The sequence below is a fragment of the Balearica regulorum genome, chromosome 2, assembly GCF_011004875.1.
Source record: "Balearica regulorum gibbericeps isolate bBalReg1 chromosome 2, bBalReg1.pri, whole genome shotgun sequence".
NCBI classification, from domain to species: domain Eukaryota; kingdom Metazoa; phylum Chordata; class Aves; order Gruiformes; family Gruidae; genus Balearica; species Balearica regulorum.
Genome location: NC_046185.1, coordinates 104,273,440 through 104,289,651, shown reverse-complemented (window position 1 = coordinate 104,289,651; position 16,212 = coordinate 104,273,440). Strand labels below are relative to the sequence as shown.

At 44.5% G+C, this 16,212-nt stretch overlaps 1 protein-coding gene across 8 annotated transcripts in view; it reads right to left on the bottom strand.

Annotated features, from left to right (window-relative positions):
• The window catches only part of NFATC1 (nuclear factor of activated T cells 1), a 116,295-nt gene that overhangs the window by 60,941 nt on the left and 39,142 nt on the right, over nucleotides 1–16,212 (bottom strand). For all 8 annotated transcript variants that reach the window (XM_075745190.1, XM_075745192.1, XM_075745194.1 and 5 more), the window contains exons 4-6: nucleotides 9,121–9,323; nucleotides 5,794–5,966; nucleotides 3,251–3,391 (exon numbers count right to left, since the gene is read on the bottom strand). In XM_075745190.1, coding sequence (XP_075601305.1) covers nucleotides 3,251–3,391; nucleotides 5,794–5,966; nucleotides 9,121–9,323 — 517 coding nt within the window. The remainder of the gene's footprint in view (nucleotides 1–3,250; nucleotides 3,392–5,793; nucleotides 5,967–9,120; nucleotides 9,324–16,212) is intronic.

Here is a 16,212-nt window from a genome sequence, read left to right as displayed (position 1 = left end):
TCCTCCTCTGTGAGACGTAGAGTTGCAGGGCTGTAAAGTATATTTTGCTGTGTTTCATACGCTTCTCAGCTAAAAAGCAGCCAATAAGGGGTTAAGCTGAAAGCACCAAGACGGCTGCCTCCCCGGCTGAAGGATTGATTTGATCATTCTTCAGGGATTCCCTCTTGTATGAGTCACTGCTCAGACAGACTCCCCACACAAGGAGGCCAGGATAATGCCATTCCTCCAGAGACTACAACAGCTGAGGGCTAGCCCTGAAGACGGAGAGCTTGGGACTCATGCTTGGAAAAACATTCAGCGGACCACAATGCACTAGGCAGACTTAAAGAAATTATTCAGACAGAAGGGAAAAAAAAAAAAAAAAGGCAAACAAAAAAGTGTTCTCAAACTCTTTGCATTAACCAATTAAGTATGCAGACTAGCATGAATTAGACGAGCTTCCGAAGACTGCCTCCTGGCTTGGGGACTCTGCCCGAGTGAGGACTGAAGACTTGAGCTCATGTAGTATAATATTTAAATTTTATATAAAAGATATGTTCTCTTTATGAGTGCAATGATTCCTGTGATCTACTACTTTGTAATAGCTGCATTTGGCTGCTACCCACTAGAAACGTGATTAACATTTCGAATTCAAAAACAAAAGCAGTAACAGCAGCAAAACTAATGAATGTCTCCAGCTAATCACAAAAGTTTATAACCAGTTTTCTAAGAGAAAGAGAACTATGCTGGTGTTCCCTCTCTTGACCTACTTACATAGACGTGCGAGGGCTGAAAGGGAAAGAAACACCATGCGCTAATTTTCGAAATTGAAGGCTAGTAATGCTTGTTCTTTTGACATTAAATACAGTGACTCCACTCAAAAATTGAGCTGGAGTAGTTTGCCACTAAGACAACAATGCATCGTGCTTGTTTGTTTCCAGTGCATCAAGCTGTTAGACAACGTAGCACACAACTTAACACAGAAGCCCTAGAAGTTGCTCAGTCCAGATCACCTGGCAACTTTGCTTTTTGTGTGCCATTCCTAATGACATGATTGCAGCTCCTGGAGATGCTGAACACTCTCAATTTTAAAGGCTCGGCCCCTGCAGCGTACCGCCACAAGGCAGTACTACCCTGCAACCGCAACAAATCTACGGTGAGAGTACTAAAACCAGGCAGGACAGTTTACGATCAGATCTTTCAATACTGACTTAATGATCTTGATTGCTCTTCAATAATAGCAGCTCACTGACTGTTACCCCCCACTCCATGCCAGGGGAAAGAGTGCAGGGGGATCTCTGGTAGTGCTTTCATGTAGAAGAGACATTCCTGCACTGGTCCATCCTGCCAAACCATGCACCCAAGGAGTTCACTCCAGGAGTTTTTCAGGGTAACAGGCAGGGCCTTTCGATCATTTTCTTCCTCATCAGCACTCCCCGTGTGCAGTAGTACACTCCATCTCCCACAATGTTTAAAAAATGTCGCTTATATCAATTATTTTCTATCTATATGCTGTCTTTGTGCAGCCTCAAATTCCTTTTCTTGAGGGAGGTATCTTTCTGGTTAAGAAGTATAAGACTGGCCCCGTTTTGCATTTTTGCAGTTTAAGGCTATACAGTGAACATCCTGCTTTTGGTGTACTTAATGCTAAGGGACGCAGTGTCCAAATCCACACTATGGTACCTGCTGGTGGGCAAGTAGCATCACCATCATAATACTTTGGGATGCGATACTTCAGAATTTTTCCAACTCAATAAAGGAAGAGGAGAGAAAATAAGCATGAAGGAAAGCACCTTTTAATGTGGTTTCCTTCCTGTAATGAGACAGATCGAGGACTTTGCTCCTGACATGTCACACAACGCTAACCCACTTCTGTGCAGTGAAGTAGACAGTCAAGTTCTTCTCTTGCCTCATGCTAGGCAAAGAGCAGAGTTCTGGTTTTTTAATTGCAATACCACCTTTTTTCCATTTTTTTTTAAACTTAAGAAACAAGAAGGGTGTTCTGCTCATCTCAAGGCCACAGCCTGACCAGACACAGCGCGGCCCTTGGGGGTCACAGGAACAGCACCGCCTAGCTCCAGCCAAGGAGCTGGGGCATTACCTCTGCCCTGCACGCACTTTCGGGGACTTAAACCTCACCAACCCAGGACTCCGCCCAGAAACTTCAGGGAAGTCTTCTGCTCTTCCCCTGAGCCTGCTGAGCCTACTTAGAGGTCTTCACCTCCAGAGCCTCCCCTGTTCACCCCGCCATCCCTTCCTGCATTGCTGGCAGCAGCCGAGAGCAGGAGAATGGCATGGGAACCTCATGGACATGGAGGGTTAAACAGGCGCAGCGTCAAAGCCCGCGCTGGCGGCCTCAGGAGCGCCCAAGACAGTTTAAAGTTCAGGGGGGGTTTCAGCCAGCAGCTGAGGAATCCGTAGCTTGTGCCAGTGCCACGGAAACCCTTTCCAAAACAAGACGCAAAACTACCCGTAACGATCTCATTTCAGAGCCTGACTTTGACTCACAGCTCTGCTCCCACCGCCTTTTCCCGCAGGGGCACTCATATTTATTATGCATTGTCACCCTGTGACCCACCGCTCCTGCAGTCACACCACCACTCCTGCAGACACCTCCTGCTCCAGCCCGAGCTCCCACCCCATGCTCCTTGCCCTGCTTCAGCCTGGCCAGGAACCCTTCCCTGGGAGGAGCGGTCCCACCAGCAATGTACTGCAGGAGCAGCACCATGTGAGGGGGGAGCTGGCAGCAGTCCTTCCCCAGTCTCTAGGTAAACCAGAAATACCTCCTTCAAATGAATGCGTGTGTGCTGCAAGTCCTCCTCAGCCAGTGGATTGTAAATGCCACCAGTCTCGGCTGCCACAGAAGGAGACACACGTGCACATACACATCACCAGCAACGCCACCCCCTCTCCACAAATTACAGAAAGGTTTAACAAGATGCACCACTTGCAGGTTTTACGGGGACATGCCACCTGATGTTTCAAACCCCTTTCACAGGTCCTACCCAGTACAGCCGCAGTTTGCTACAAAACCAAATGCCCAACTTTGACTTTCAATGTCGCTATTGTCTACCTGTAACTACACCTGCCATAGTGTGAAACCTCAGCATTAGGCATGGCTCAGATCACTTTCACAGCTTTGCCCAGTGACATGGAAAACCTATTACATGCAGAAGAAAATGTCATTACTGTATTTATGCTTTCATCATTTGGCAGAGATTTTAAAACAGGGGAAAAAAGGCAGACTGGAGTCTAGATTGAAAAGACATACCTGGTGCTTTCTCCACAAAGATGACTTTGGAGTCTTGCAGAAAGTTATGGCCAGTCAGTATCATTTTTTTCCCTCCAATAACAGGAAAGCTGTCAGTACTTTGCTTCTCCACCAGAGGCAGTTCTTGGGCAGATCTCTGAGCTGCAGAGTTATAAAGAAGATTAAAAAAAAAAAAACCAAACCAACCACAATCAATCACACACACGCAAATAAGTAAATACTGCATTAGTAAGTAACTTAATGCTTACCCTCATAAGCTAAGCTGAGTTTGATATAGAAACAAAGAAAGGTCAGAAGGTTTGCAGGAAACGGTTCATTTTCAAGCACCTCGATTGTAAACAATAGGGTTATCAAATATAGCAGTACAGATTCAAAAGGCTCACAAAGAACAAGCTGTTTTAAAACTCAGCTTGATCTGTACCGTATCAAAAAATTTTTATTGAAATTTATTTAAAATAATTTTCTCTTATGTTATCTATAACATATATGCCATGTGTTTACAAGGCACACATGACAAGACGACCATCCATGTCCAAAATGTGTTTCAGTCACTAAACACTGTATCGTTAATTCTGCAAACTGTCCTGCAGCAGCAGCAGCCATGAGCCTCGCAATCCAGCACAAGTTCAAAGTTTAGAGAGCGTATTTCCACCAGCACCCGCATGCCAAAGCACACGTGGATCCATGCAAACAGAATACGATATTCTCATGGCCCATATTTTATCCTCCCCTAACTGGGACACAGAGCAAGCATGGCTGTGCTTCAAGGGATGACGTGACATTTTATCCAGATTACGTGGTTCCTCCTGGTGTCACGTGCACTAAGAGATGCATGAAGTTTTTGGCACTAGTTTGTTACACATTCTGCACTGGAATAACACTAGCACATTTTTTTCTCCTGTTTTCTGCTCCTTTCAGGAGGCATGTACCACACTTTTGCTCGTTACACAACCCTCAAAACTGCAGTCCACTAATACAAACCCAATCAGCTTCATATTTAGTGGCTTCCTGAGCTTGGTACCTTTGCACAGACCAGTTCAGGATGTATTTAAATTGTACCTTATCTTGCCATATAGCAACTGAAAAGCTCTCATCAACTTCAACAAGAGCAGGATGAAAACATGACTCCTCACATTTTTTTGCTTTGCCTGTTAGCCTAGAACTTGCCCTTGAATAAGAAACAAAGGGGAAATTTCATACATAACCTGCCCAGAAGACAGGGCTTTATGCCAGTCTACCTGCTATAGGTAAGGAGGCTCTGCTATTCTTTATAAATAACATAGGCTTATCTTAACGTAACTCCCTTCACACTGCCAATGTTTGTTTATTTAAATGAATGACTGTGAAGGAGAGAAGCTATCACTGTTGTCAAACAGCACTACTCTTTCCTACAACAACTGCCTCTCTTGCAAACTCGGACTACCAGACCGGCAGCAGTGCCACCCTAGGTGAAAGAATGGAGTACTGTTGCTGGTCTGAAAGTCTGTCACCAATGTCACTGCTTTTGCAAGAGCAACGCAGGGATGCTCTTTCCTGCAGCCTTGCTATTAATGATCCCTGGAAAAGCACCATGCCTCCGAGAGATCAAATGTTGACGTGCTCCAGAACCTGCCAGACATGTTGCGTGGGACTCCAGCCTGGCAAGCATGGACACAACCCTCCAGCACATATGGGTCTAGGGATGGTCAAGTCTTCCTTCCTATCCTCTCTGCTCCCCACTCCCAGGGCTCACCTCCCACATACTCACCAGACATTAAGTTACTCCCTATCCTGTCGGCATCAGAAAGATCCACTTTGTGGAATCCAACAAAACCTTAAAAAACTGCTTCAGTCCATCCAGCCGACCAAATTAGGAATGGGAGCTGTTAGACTGAAATTCAACTTCTACCATTTATGACGGGCTGTTAAAGCTACATGAAGTGAATGGGGTTTGTTTTGTACGTGGGAGGCTGACAAGGCTTACGGAGCCAGCACGGCTATAGGTGTCTTTGGAGGGTGCCCCAGTGTATCTGATAAAAAGAAGCCTGTTCAATCAAAGAGACCCCAGTGCGGAAACCTGGTTTCTGGAGGTTTTCTGAAGCTGCAAGCAGCTTGTGCAGTGTGTCAGCTCTAGTATACTGCTAGCTCCGCATCAAAGGGGTTAGGGTTTTGTTTGCTGGTTTTTGCTTTATCATGGAGAGACAGAGAGTGATAGGACATGATAGCTGTTTTCCAAAACTCCCACAGCAGTTACCTCTGTGATAGGGAGTCACCAAAAAAACCCAAAAAAGCCTTGTCACTCCCAGGTCTACTATTAGTTTAAGTGCACTCTACTTTTATTTTAAGTGCATTCTTTCCTATAGAAATCAATGCACAAAGCTACATATTTTTTCCTAAGACATGGGCATTTTGTCTTCAGTATAAACCACACACTTTTGGAAAGCAGATTAAGGTTCACTGACTAGACAGGTAAAACAAAACCAACGTATAGCATGTTGGTGGACAAAGACTGCGTGTAGAGTGGCACAATACCCAGCAAGAGAAGGATGTTTGTTGCTACTTACAGCACTCGATGGGGTTGGAGGCTACTTGCAAGGACAGGGTCCTGCCGTTGGCCTGCGGGATATGAACCCTGAAGACCAGCCGCACACGTGTGTTCTTCCGACCAATGTCTGTCTCTCCCTTGCGCAGCTCGATGTCAGAGTTTCGGAGCTTTAATATCCCAGCACAGTCGATGCTATTCAAAAGGAAACACAGAGCAATTCAATTAATTTCAGGCAGACTTCAGGAAGACACAAGTGTGCAGTATCTTCCCTCTGTCCTGTACATCCTTCTTAAAAAATCTGCGTCAGACACGACCCAATGACCAGGCTGAACACGGCAGACTTTGTTAAGCCTAGTACTTGCATCCACAAGTAGCTAAGTTGAGGCTATCTGTAGTAACAGGTAGTAGCTGCTGTTGAGCAGACAACTTTAGGATGTTACTTCAGTTCCCAGAGGAAAATAATCTAAAATATCCTTCCTTTCCAACACACCTGTAAGGATGGTGCTTACAGATTAACCAAAGCCCAAAGAAATAGTGAGACTAGAAAAGTCAATGGGATGAGACGGTAGTGCACAGAGCGTTACTAACCTAGAATGCAAGGTTACTTATGATTTCACTTGTTACAGCTAATTTGGAGAAAAATCTGACATGATTTTTATTCTAGGGCAAAGTCCTGAAAATGCTTATTAATAAGCACAGCTGTCCCTGAGGTCAGTTCTACTGTCAATGTGTTGTTTGTATTTGAATGAGTTGGAAATAAATACTCCCAAGCAGAACGTTGAGCTGAAGCTCTGCATGAAAAAAAATAAACTCGGAGTCTTCCCACTGCACTAGGGAAAAATGTATTTTTCGTCAGATGGAACTATTACTATTTCTGACCTCTCTCTCCTTTTTTTTTAACTTTTTTTTTCTCCTGGATGAGTTTACAAGTCAAGATTTTTGTCAAAGCAAATTTCAATAGAGGAAGTTCCCAGAACAAAAGATATATAAACATACGCACTCAGAAACCACTGCAAAAATACCTCTGCTTTGGCCTTGACTACAAAGCCTTCATGGCAATTTCTTCTGGGTACTGGTCTCTGGCATGCGTTGTTATTACACTGAATATGCATAGTTTAATTTTATTTTGCATTCAAAGAGTTTAATTCCCCCTCCAGACCTTTGAAGCTCTGTTCTGAAGCAAAATGCAAAGAACTATGGCAGCAGGGTTTTGATCTACATTTTTTCTAAAGTACGGATTTCAAAATAACAAAAAGGCCCTTACTGATAAGATCAAAAAAACTAATGAAAATATTAAAGCTCCTCAACATTGCATATTAGCACGTGAAGCCGTAAGAATTATGAAATATTTGTACCCATGTCAAAATTCTACACAAAGATCCATAAAATACGGAAGAAACTGTGCTTCTCAATACTGTCTCTCCTACAGCAACACTTGTAAAATAAATAAAAAGTACTTAGTGACGATTAGTTCAGAGCCAATAAAGTTTAGAGGAGAAAAAGCATTTAAATTCAGGCTTGTAAAGTCATGGACATTAAAATCTGAAGTCAATAGGAGTAGCTAAATGTGCAAAAGTTTAAGTATGCAGATGAGCTTCAGTATATCAAGGCCTGAATACACAAAGTATGTGTGAGAAAAGTCTTTGGCTCCAAATTTCAATTCATTTTTAGTGCTACATGACGTTTTAGTCTACTGACGTGTAAGGCTTATATATGCCAAAGCATTGTTTGTGGTTCTTGAGAGAGCTCTACTACAATCATCTGGCACATGTCACGAAAATATTCAGCTTCACTCCCAAACTGTGTTAACTACCTTTATTCTAGGGAGAAAGATGATTGAAATGGTAATAATGTTCCTAGATGGCCAAAAATGTGATTCAAACTGGATAAATAAAGGGCCAAATAAATACTGTGTGGGTACAAACTGGTGAAATTTCAATAACTTCAATGGAGTTGCACCAGTTTATGATGACAGCAAATGGGGCCAATAATTTTGCAGGCTTGTCATGACTTTTAACACAATGCACTGAGGACAGAGGTCCTCAGGTCTTGAGTGATCACCCTAAGCCCTGCTGGCAATGCAGCTAAACACATTCTAGCTCTTCTATTTACATGATGCACTCCGGGGCATGTTGTACATGACACTGCAAACCAGCTTCTAATAACCACTACAGGAAGGACTTCGGGTGTCTGATACCATTTTACACTTCATTAAGGCACAGAAAACTATGAATAATGAGTGAAATTGTGATTTTAGTAAGCTCCCTGAGACTTTCCCGTGGTATTTGGTTTGGTGGGGCAGGATTTCTTGCTTGCTTTCTATCTCCCTACTTACCCTTCTATCTCCCTATACATACACACAAAGGTGCACAGATCTATATAGAAATATGAATACACTCACATTTATACACACATCAAGAGATGTACATGCACGCAAGCACACACAAATTCCTCCCAAGGCAGACACCTCAGAGAAGGGTTAGGATCATTTGAATCAGCGGGGAGACAAGTCAAATAAGGGATAGGATCATTTGAACAAGGAGGGTGGAGAGAAGGGGATTAAATAATGTGAAGGGTCTCATGTATGTCACATACACAGAGGGATATTTGACCCTTTATACACAATCCTATAATGAAATTTACCTGTGTGTAATGGACCTACAGGGCACTTAATTATCACTCAGACTCCTACTAATTCAGAGATCCTAAGACATCCATGCCTGCTTTTCTGCACAGGACTAAACTTACCCCAGTTAAGTAACTCCAATCTGTAAGTTGTATCACCTTTGCTCCTCTTCTAGAAGCTTTGCTTCTAAACAAATGCCATGAAAAATGCTGATTTTTATTACATAAGAAATAAGAGTGGTTTTATTTGTCTCAAAAAACCACTAGGGTATTTGGAAATGCTCTCTAAGAGTTTCCTTTGACATCCAAAGATAAATTTTAATAGGCCCTGTTCCTTGTGCTAGTGCGCATAGGAGCAAGAGGTGTCATATTTAGAAACTAAATGCAGGAGCTGAGGTAGGAGATATTTACAGCTTGGTAACTGAGATACTTATTTTAAATGGCAAATAAGCACATTGGCTGAAACCCTAGAATGAAAGCAATCAGTTGTCATAAATATTTGTGAAGTTCATTTTGTTGTTAAGCTGATTAGGGGCAATTTGTCCCAGTAAAGTTGTGAAAACCTACTAGTACAGAGAGAACTTTAAAAAAAAAAAAAAAAGAGATAGGAAAATGAAAATTGTGTACAAAAAAAACCCAAACACAAAACCAACACAGAAGAAATCAAATGGGGTGACGAAGAGGAAACTGCTAGGAGTCCGATACAGTGCCTGGGTCTTACATTGCTCTCATGTTGTTCTCTGGAAGAAGTGGAATTTCCAGGACTTTGGTGTTGGAAAGTATTGTTTCGTGGCTGGTGGTGGAAACGGTCTTCCCGGTGATTCGATGAACCTGGTAGAAAGCATGGGGTCGCAGCAGGCGGTCGTCTGCAGTCCCAATGAACAGCTGTAGCGTGAGCGGCTCGCTTTCTAAGTAACCATGTAGCTGGCAAGAGAACAGAAAACGCCCACTGAGCACCATGCACATAAACTGCTAGGAATCAATTAAATTTTTATAAGCAGGAGAGCCTAATTCAAGGAGAGAACTCGTGACAGGTGCTACGTGTTAAGTTCCCCCCTTCCATTCTTCCTGTAACGTAATATTGGTACAATAAAAAGGTGCAGTCAGAAAATGTCTCATTATCCTGAAGGACCTGAGGCACTTTAGATGGGGTGAGCTTTTGAGCACTCCTGCTACGTCCACAGAAAACTTTGCATAAATTCTGCTGTGGCGTTCAGCAAAAAACCACAATGAAGTCCATGTTCCCTCCCAGTACTGAGGGTGGCAAAACCGGCAGAGTCTGCAAGTGGAAAGGCCACAGCTTGTCCATCCCCGAGCCTCCCGGGTCATCCCTCATGCAGCAGCAGGCTGCTGCGCAGGACATGTCCCCTCATTAATTGATTTTTATGCTGGTAAATACCTCTGGGCACAGTGTGGAAGCAGATCACATATACTTGATTAGTACCTCACCATGTGTGTCAAATTCTTGTTATAATCGCACAAAAATCTCATTGAAGCTACTGGGCCTGACTTGAACCTCATCCATGTTACAGTGACAACAAGAGTTGATGACAACAAGAGTTATTTCTGCCACTGGCTGCGGATGGAGCAGGAGCAGAGTCTGACCTCATCCCCACCATCTCCTGAAGAAGCTACTCCAGATTCACACTGGTGTGAAGGAGACCACAGGTGGAGCTGTCTGGGGACAGCTCCAACCTCTACTTAATGCTGCCACCTGACGCTGGGAAACGAGTCTCACAAAAATAGTTACCTTGCAGTAGTTAGCTCCAAAGCCCCGTCCCAAGGGAAGGGAAGATGCAGCAACTATAGGAGAGAGGAGCACGGGCAAGGTGGGCTGTCCTAGGAGATCTGCCATCGCAGAGCAAACCTGCTCGCTTTGTTGCAGGTTTCATTTCCTCTGCAAATGGTTCAGATGGGTTTGGGCATGTGTTATCCACCATTGCTGCACCATCACTAAATCTGATAGATCAACATTAGACCACTGATCATAATTTGGTGAGGAGAAACATTTTTAGTTTATGGTGCATGCCAGTCCAAAGCTAAGTAACGCTGAAAGCAAGTGGTGAAACCTGTATCAAATGTTGTTGATATCTGTGTTTTGCTTGCTTTCACTCTCCTTAAATCTTACAAAGTAATTTGTGGTTTCATAATAACATAAGACCGATCTCTCCAGGGTATTTTACCATCTGACAGCGGGAATGCTATTAAGAACAAAGATCTTGAGTCACTTTTGCTCCTTGAGCAATGGAAAATTATGGTGAGTGCAAACACAGGCACTAGGCCTTCCCACTGCTACCAAATACACTGATGGCAACAGGAATGCACAGCGGCATATTTCAGGTACCACGGTGACCAATGCACGAGTAAGGAAGTTGTGCCTAGACAAATCTTCTATCACTAATTGGGTGTACTGCGGATTCTTCACCCCATGCTTTGGTCAAAAGAGCCAAGAGGAAAACAGAAGCGCTTTAATATGTTTGATTTGGTGTAGCAATTTTTACATCCTTACCTAAAGTGCATGGATACTGGGAGGACACTGGGACAGGAGGAGGAGGCTCATTTCCAGCTGTCCAGTACTACATTAGCTCTGCGCTGCTGAGCCACCTCACAAAGGTAGCTCAGAGCCAGGGGGTTGTGATATGGTATGGGGGGGTTTCTGTATCAGCGTTGTCAAATTGAAAATACATTAGCGTCAGTTTGAAAATGTGCAGTATCAGCAAAATGAGGGAGTGAGAAAAGCAGAGCCAAGCCTGCATGTTGCCCTCAGCAGGGCACTGAGGGCTGCAGGTCTCAGTTCACCCCACGTGGAACAGCCACCTTCTACAACCCTCGACACCAACATCAGCCCTACAATGCAGAAAGACGGCTTGCGGGCTTTAACTCCCGTAAGTGAAGAAGCAGCCTGAGCTGCCGGCGGGCGACCGCAGGCGTGCTCCTGGCACAGCCAGCGGCCACGGGGAAGCCGCCGATGTACTCATTGCCACCATCCCTGTCCCACCCCCCTTGCAGCCCTGGCTGTTCGCTAGTGCTACTGGTGCAAGCGAGCGTGGCTGGCGGAGTGACCTGGATTCGGCCCGGGCTGATCTCACCCCTCCTCGGCATCTCCAGAGCCTCAGTGGCAAAGCCGAGGTGACGGAGGAGATGCAGGGTATCACAGGGTATTTTTGGTCACGAGTGGCATGCAGGTTTGCAAGGGGGAAAGTAAGACAGTGTGACACACTAGCTGATTAAATTTCTATGCATTACCAGTGGTCACTTCTCCAACTCGTCATGGATGGTGCTTTTTATGGAGAGTGTAAAATTAAAACAAACACATATTGAATTACAAGGCCACTTAAAAGGTAAAAATAGACTAGTGAGTAACTCAAACCTCAATTCAGCAAAAGCAAAATTGAACACTGAGGTACCCATATGTTTTACTGAATCCGGGCAACAGGGTCAAAAAACAGGGTCTTGCATTGGGTTCTGCTATTTCAGGCTTTATCTTTATATCTGAACTCGGCTGCTGCCATATCTCGTAACCTACTGCTGAGCCTCAGCTTGTGCTTTTCCCACAGGTTTCCTACCAGGACGCAACTGAACAGCCAAAATCCTCAGCTTTGCATACCTGCCCTCCCCTGAGAAGGGCTCACATGCTGGAAAATAAATAATAAGATCAGATGCATGTTTTGCATTGTTTTTTAAGGCTTGTGATCTTTAAAATAAAATTATGTTTGCTTTTTTTAAAGGCCCTGTCATACACCCCTGCTGGGCTTTGCTATGGACCCATTACCCACAGTTACTTACTCCCTGACAGCTACTTCTGCACCTCAAGACAAGTAGTGGCTACAGCACTGAACAAACATGAGTTTTCAAGAGCTGCAAAATGTCAAAACCATCCAGAAAGACATTACATTATAACGTAATCACTATACGGTTGGTTTTGCTGCCCTCAAAACAGGCAAAATCCTCTCAATTCACTGTAAGTTTTATTTCATATTCTGCTGTAGGAGGCATCTGATGTCTGATATGTATTTCCCTTTGAGTTTTACCCATTGCATCACATTATTTACTTTTATATTATGTCACATAATTGTGTATGCCAACAGAAGCAATAAAAGAAAACGATGCAAGGATTAACATTTAAAGGGGCACATACTGTGGATGACTAATTTTAGATTATGCACCCAGCGCACAATTTCTGTGACAGACAGTGTTGAGCTTTGGGAGTTCTCGGCATGCTGCAGATGTCTGGAGAATGGGGCAGATTTTGCTTACTCTTAGCTGGGTGCAGCAAGAATATTCTGCAGCTCCCTCAAAATATAGGAGAGCATCATTACTGTCACATTGTTCAGCAGGATGACGAGGGGAGCAGTGGCAGTAAAGGCAGAGCTGCGGGACTCCGGGCTGTTGGATTTGTCAACAGGTAAAGGGAATATCAAACAAGACAAGACGTAAAATGGGAAGGGGGAAAAGGGAAACTGAGTATTTTTCTTGGTTAGGAAAGATCTCGCACGTTCACATCCATGCATATTTTCCACGCATGCTCTGGAATACTGTACTCGGTGGTATAACGATTCTGTTTCCTGGCGTGCGACATGGGATGCATGCGTCAGACACCCTATTTTTATCTTTTTCTCTGTGTAACACAGTCCGAAGTTCTTCTCTTAATAACTCACCGGCTGAGTACGGGTGACAAAGGCTGCTCTCGGCTCCGGCATTCATAATAAAGGATGTGCCTTTCCTACCAAGCATGCTTTGCTTGGCAATGCATAGATCCAAGTGGAAAGAGCTGTACTTTCCCCTACTGTGAAAGTGTAAAAGGACTTAGCTGCAAATAAGGATCAGGTGCACGATGTTTTGGAATGAGTTTTCCTTCCCAAATAAAGGTGAGGATACAGCAGTCACCCAGTTTAGTACAAAGGAAAAATGCAGGCAAAACATAAGCATGCAGGTAAGACCTCTGTGGTCAATGCTTTTGGTTTTGAAATGAAAGTAGGTCATATTCTCTTGTTCTGACCAACCACTGACTACTCTGCTCTTTTCCCTTTTGAGATACGCTGTTAAAAATATTTGAATTGGTCTCAAATGATATTTGCATTTATATTGTCTGAAGCTGCTAAGATCAAAATCAGACTTAATTGTGGGCCTCTTTTACACTCGTCTAATTCTATCAAGAGCAATGCAGTCACTGGTAATTAACACCAGAACAGGACCGATCACAGTCAAGCTCTTTGTCACCTTACATCATCTTACGCAAGAACAAGGGAAAGGCCGCACCGGCTGGGCGACTGCTCCACCACACCAAGCTTTCCCTGGGATTCCTACACCTCTCTGTCACTGCTTTCACAACGCCCTCTCCCACCAACACATCTTGATTCTCACCAGTAGATCGCCGTTCATCTTGGCGCAGGGTGCCAAAGCAAATCCCAGCCTTTCCCTGGGCACACGCGCTGTGCGCCATGCATTGGGGCTGACTGTTTTCGTGCATCCAGGCGCCGCGGTGCTGAACACCAGGCGCTTTCCTCCGGCGGCCAGCAAAGTGCGAGGGAAACAGTGCTGTTTCACCCCTTGCAGCCAACATCAGACTGTGAGGTACTATCTGATTCAGTCCTACAGCGATGATAACCTGAGGTTTATCACATACTCAGCCTGCCTGGATTCCAACCATGCGCCTGGTGCGTATCTATGAAATCTGGCAATCGGAATTAAACAGACTTGAAAAACCATGAGCAGACGGAGCTGAGGTGCTTTTAACATGAGCGTTAGCTGGAAAAAAAGCAAAACCTCCCCAAACCTCACTATAGTTACCGAATTTTGCAAATGTTGTGTCCAATAACTCAAACGCTATTTCAGCACTAGTGCTTATTCTAGAGTTGGCGAGGAAAACTTCTATTATTTAAGCCACGACATTTATTTTAAGAAACGTGGCTGAAATATTCTGCCTGCTCCTTTCCAAGTGCTTTATGCTTTTGGCATGCTGAAGCATCTGTTGAAATGCTCAGAAAGCTACCTGTCATAACAAGATGCCCTCTGTGCCCGGAGAGGCTCCTGGAGGACACCAAAAGAATGGTCCCATTCTGACAGGATACACCAGTCAGGTACACTCTCTGCATCCACTTATGCCATCAGGAAGAAAGGAAGCTACACCACGTAATAGCTTTTAAGCATATTTATTGGGAGTTCTGGGAAAAGACTGCAAAAACCCTACAGCAGTGCACTCCTCCAGACTCAGACTCTGTAAATATGTTAAACAATCATAGGGGCTGATTTAGGGCTTAGCCCGTCCCAATACATTCAGGGCAGAGCTCCCACTAGTAACAAAGTGGGGCACGACCAGGGACTTTCCAAATTAGTCAGCAGCTTGTGCTTGAGACTCCTCAGGCTACTAGGGTCTGCGTCTTTCATGATAATGATGTGCCAAAAAAATCCATAGGTAACATCCACATCAGCTATGTGTCTACAAATGTGTGTGCCCGTTCCTTGTACTTCTAGTACATAATAAAGACAACAAGCAAATACATTCATTTACGCCTCTAAAAATGGTAAGAACAATATCTACATTTTCTTATCCTACCATGTAACTGATGGCCACGCTGCTTGCAGTAAGTACTGCAATGCTTACGCTCAGCAATGCCTTATACATCCATCTGTCCCACTTGCATTTCTAGAACTGTTCAACGAGAATCACTAGTGAGACTAAACACCCAGTTTGGGGAAAGGGGGCTTCTTTCCCTTTTTTTCCCATAAATGTTTTGGAACGTTATTCCAATGCTTTCGAAAAGGTATAACAGGATAAAATCTATAAAATAGTGAAAATTTTAAAGTAATTGCTTCTTGTCTCTTCTGGAGCTACACACCAAACAGCTCTATTGCTAACTTTCTCAAGCAGCAGGTCTTTCTTTTGTTACAGTAACTGCACATGATGAATGATAAAATGAAAGAAATTGTCATGTTTTTAAAATGCACCTAAAATACAGCCTCAAAAAAGGAACATCAGCAAGCGCTCAGCGTCCTAATTTTTTAAAACCAAATTGAAGATCAAACTGTTTGAACCACAAAGAAAATGCACAAACATTTTAAGTACTGATTTTAGCTGTGAGCAAAGCATGCATAAAAATAGGGTCATCAATCTGATCTTTAAGAAAAAGAATTTACTTTTAGCTATCACACAGAAGCACTAGGAGACAAGCCTTGCATCACAGGTTTAAACCAGACAAGGGAAAAGTTGTTCTTGTGGGCAACGATTGTCACGTGAAGCGGAGGCACCGAGGGCGAGGTCAGGAGACCTGGGCATCTACTCTGGTGTGCACTGCAGAGATCCTGCCCGACCTTCGCCTGGGCAGCCGCTGAGCTGCCCTGTCTCCGCACCCCCGGGCTGAAAACGCCCAGGGACCTGCTGCTGAAGGCTCAGGGAGCCAGCAACCTACGGGTCTGGGAAAAAAAGATGTGAAAAGACTGCCTGCATCATAAAGTCCTCTCCTATTCCTATTCCAGCCCGTTTTGACTCCAAATTTCTTTGCTAGAGGAGGCTTGCAGAAAAAACACACTTCTGGTGCCCAGAGCCAGGGGATGGTAGAGGCTCTCCACTCAGCCTCCCCTCCCAAACCAAAGGGCTTAATACCAAGTGCCCAGGGGAAGCCAGGCAGCCCTCCCGCAGACCGGGGAGGGGCACGGCACGCCCCAGGGCAGTGGCAGGGAACCAGCAGGCAGCTGTACTCTGCCCTACAGAGCGGGCTCCAGGCAAGGGCTGGCAGCCCCCAGCTGAGCGATGCGGGACCCCGCAGGGCAAGGAGCGGCCTGGCAGTGCCGATCTGGCCAGACGCGCAGGGTC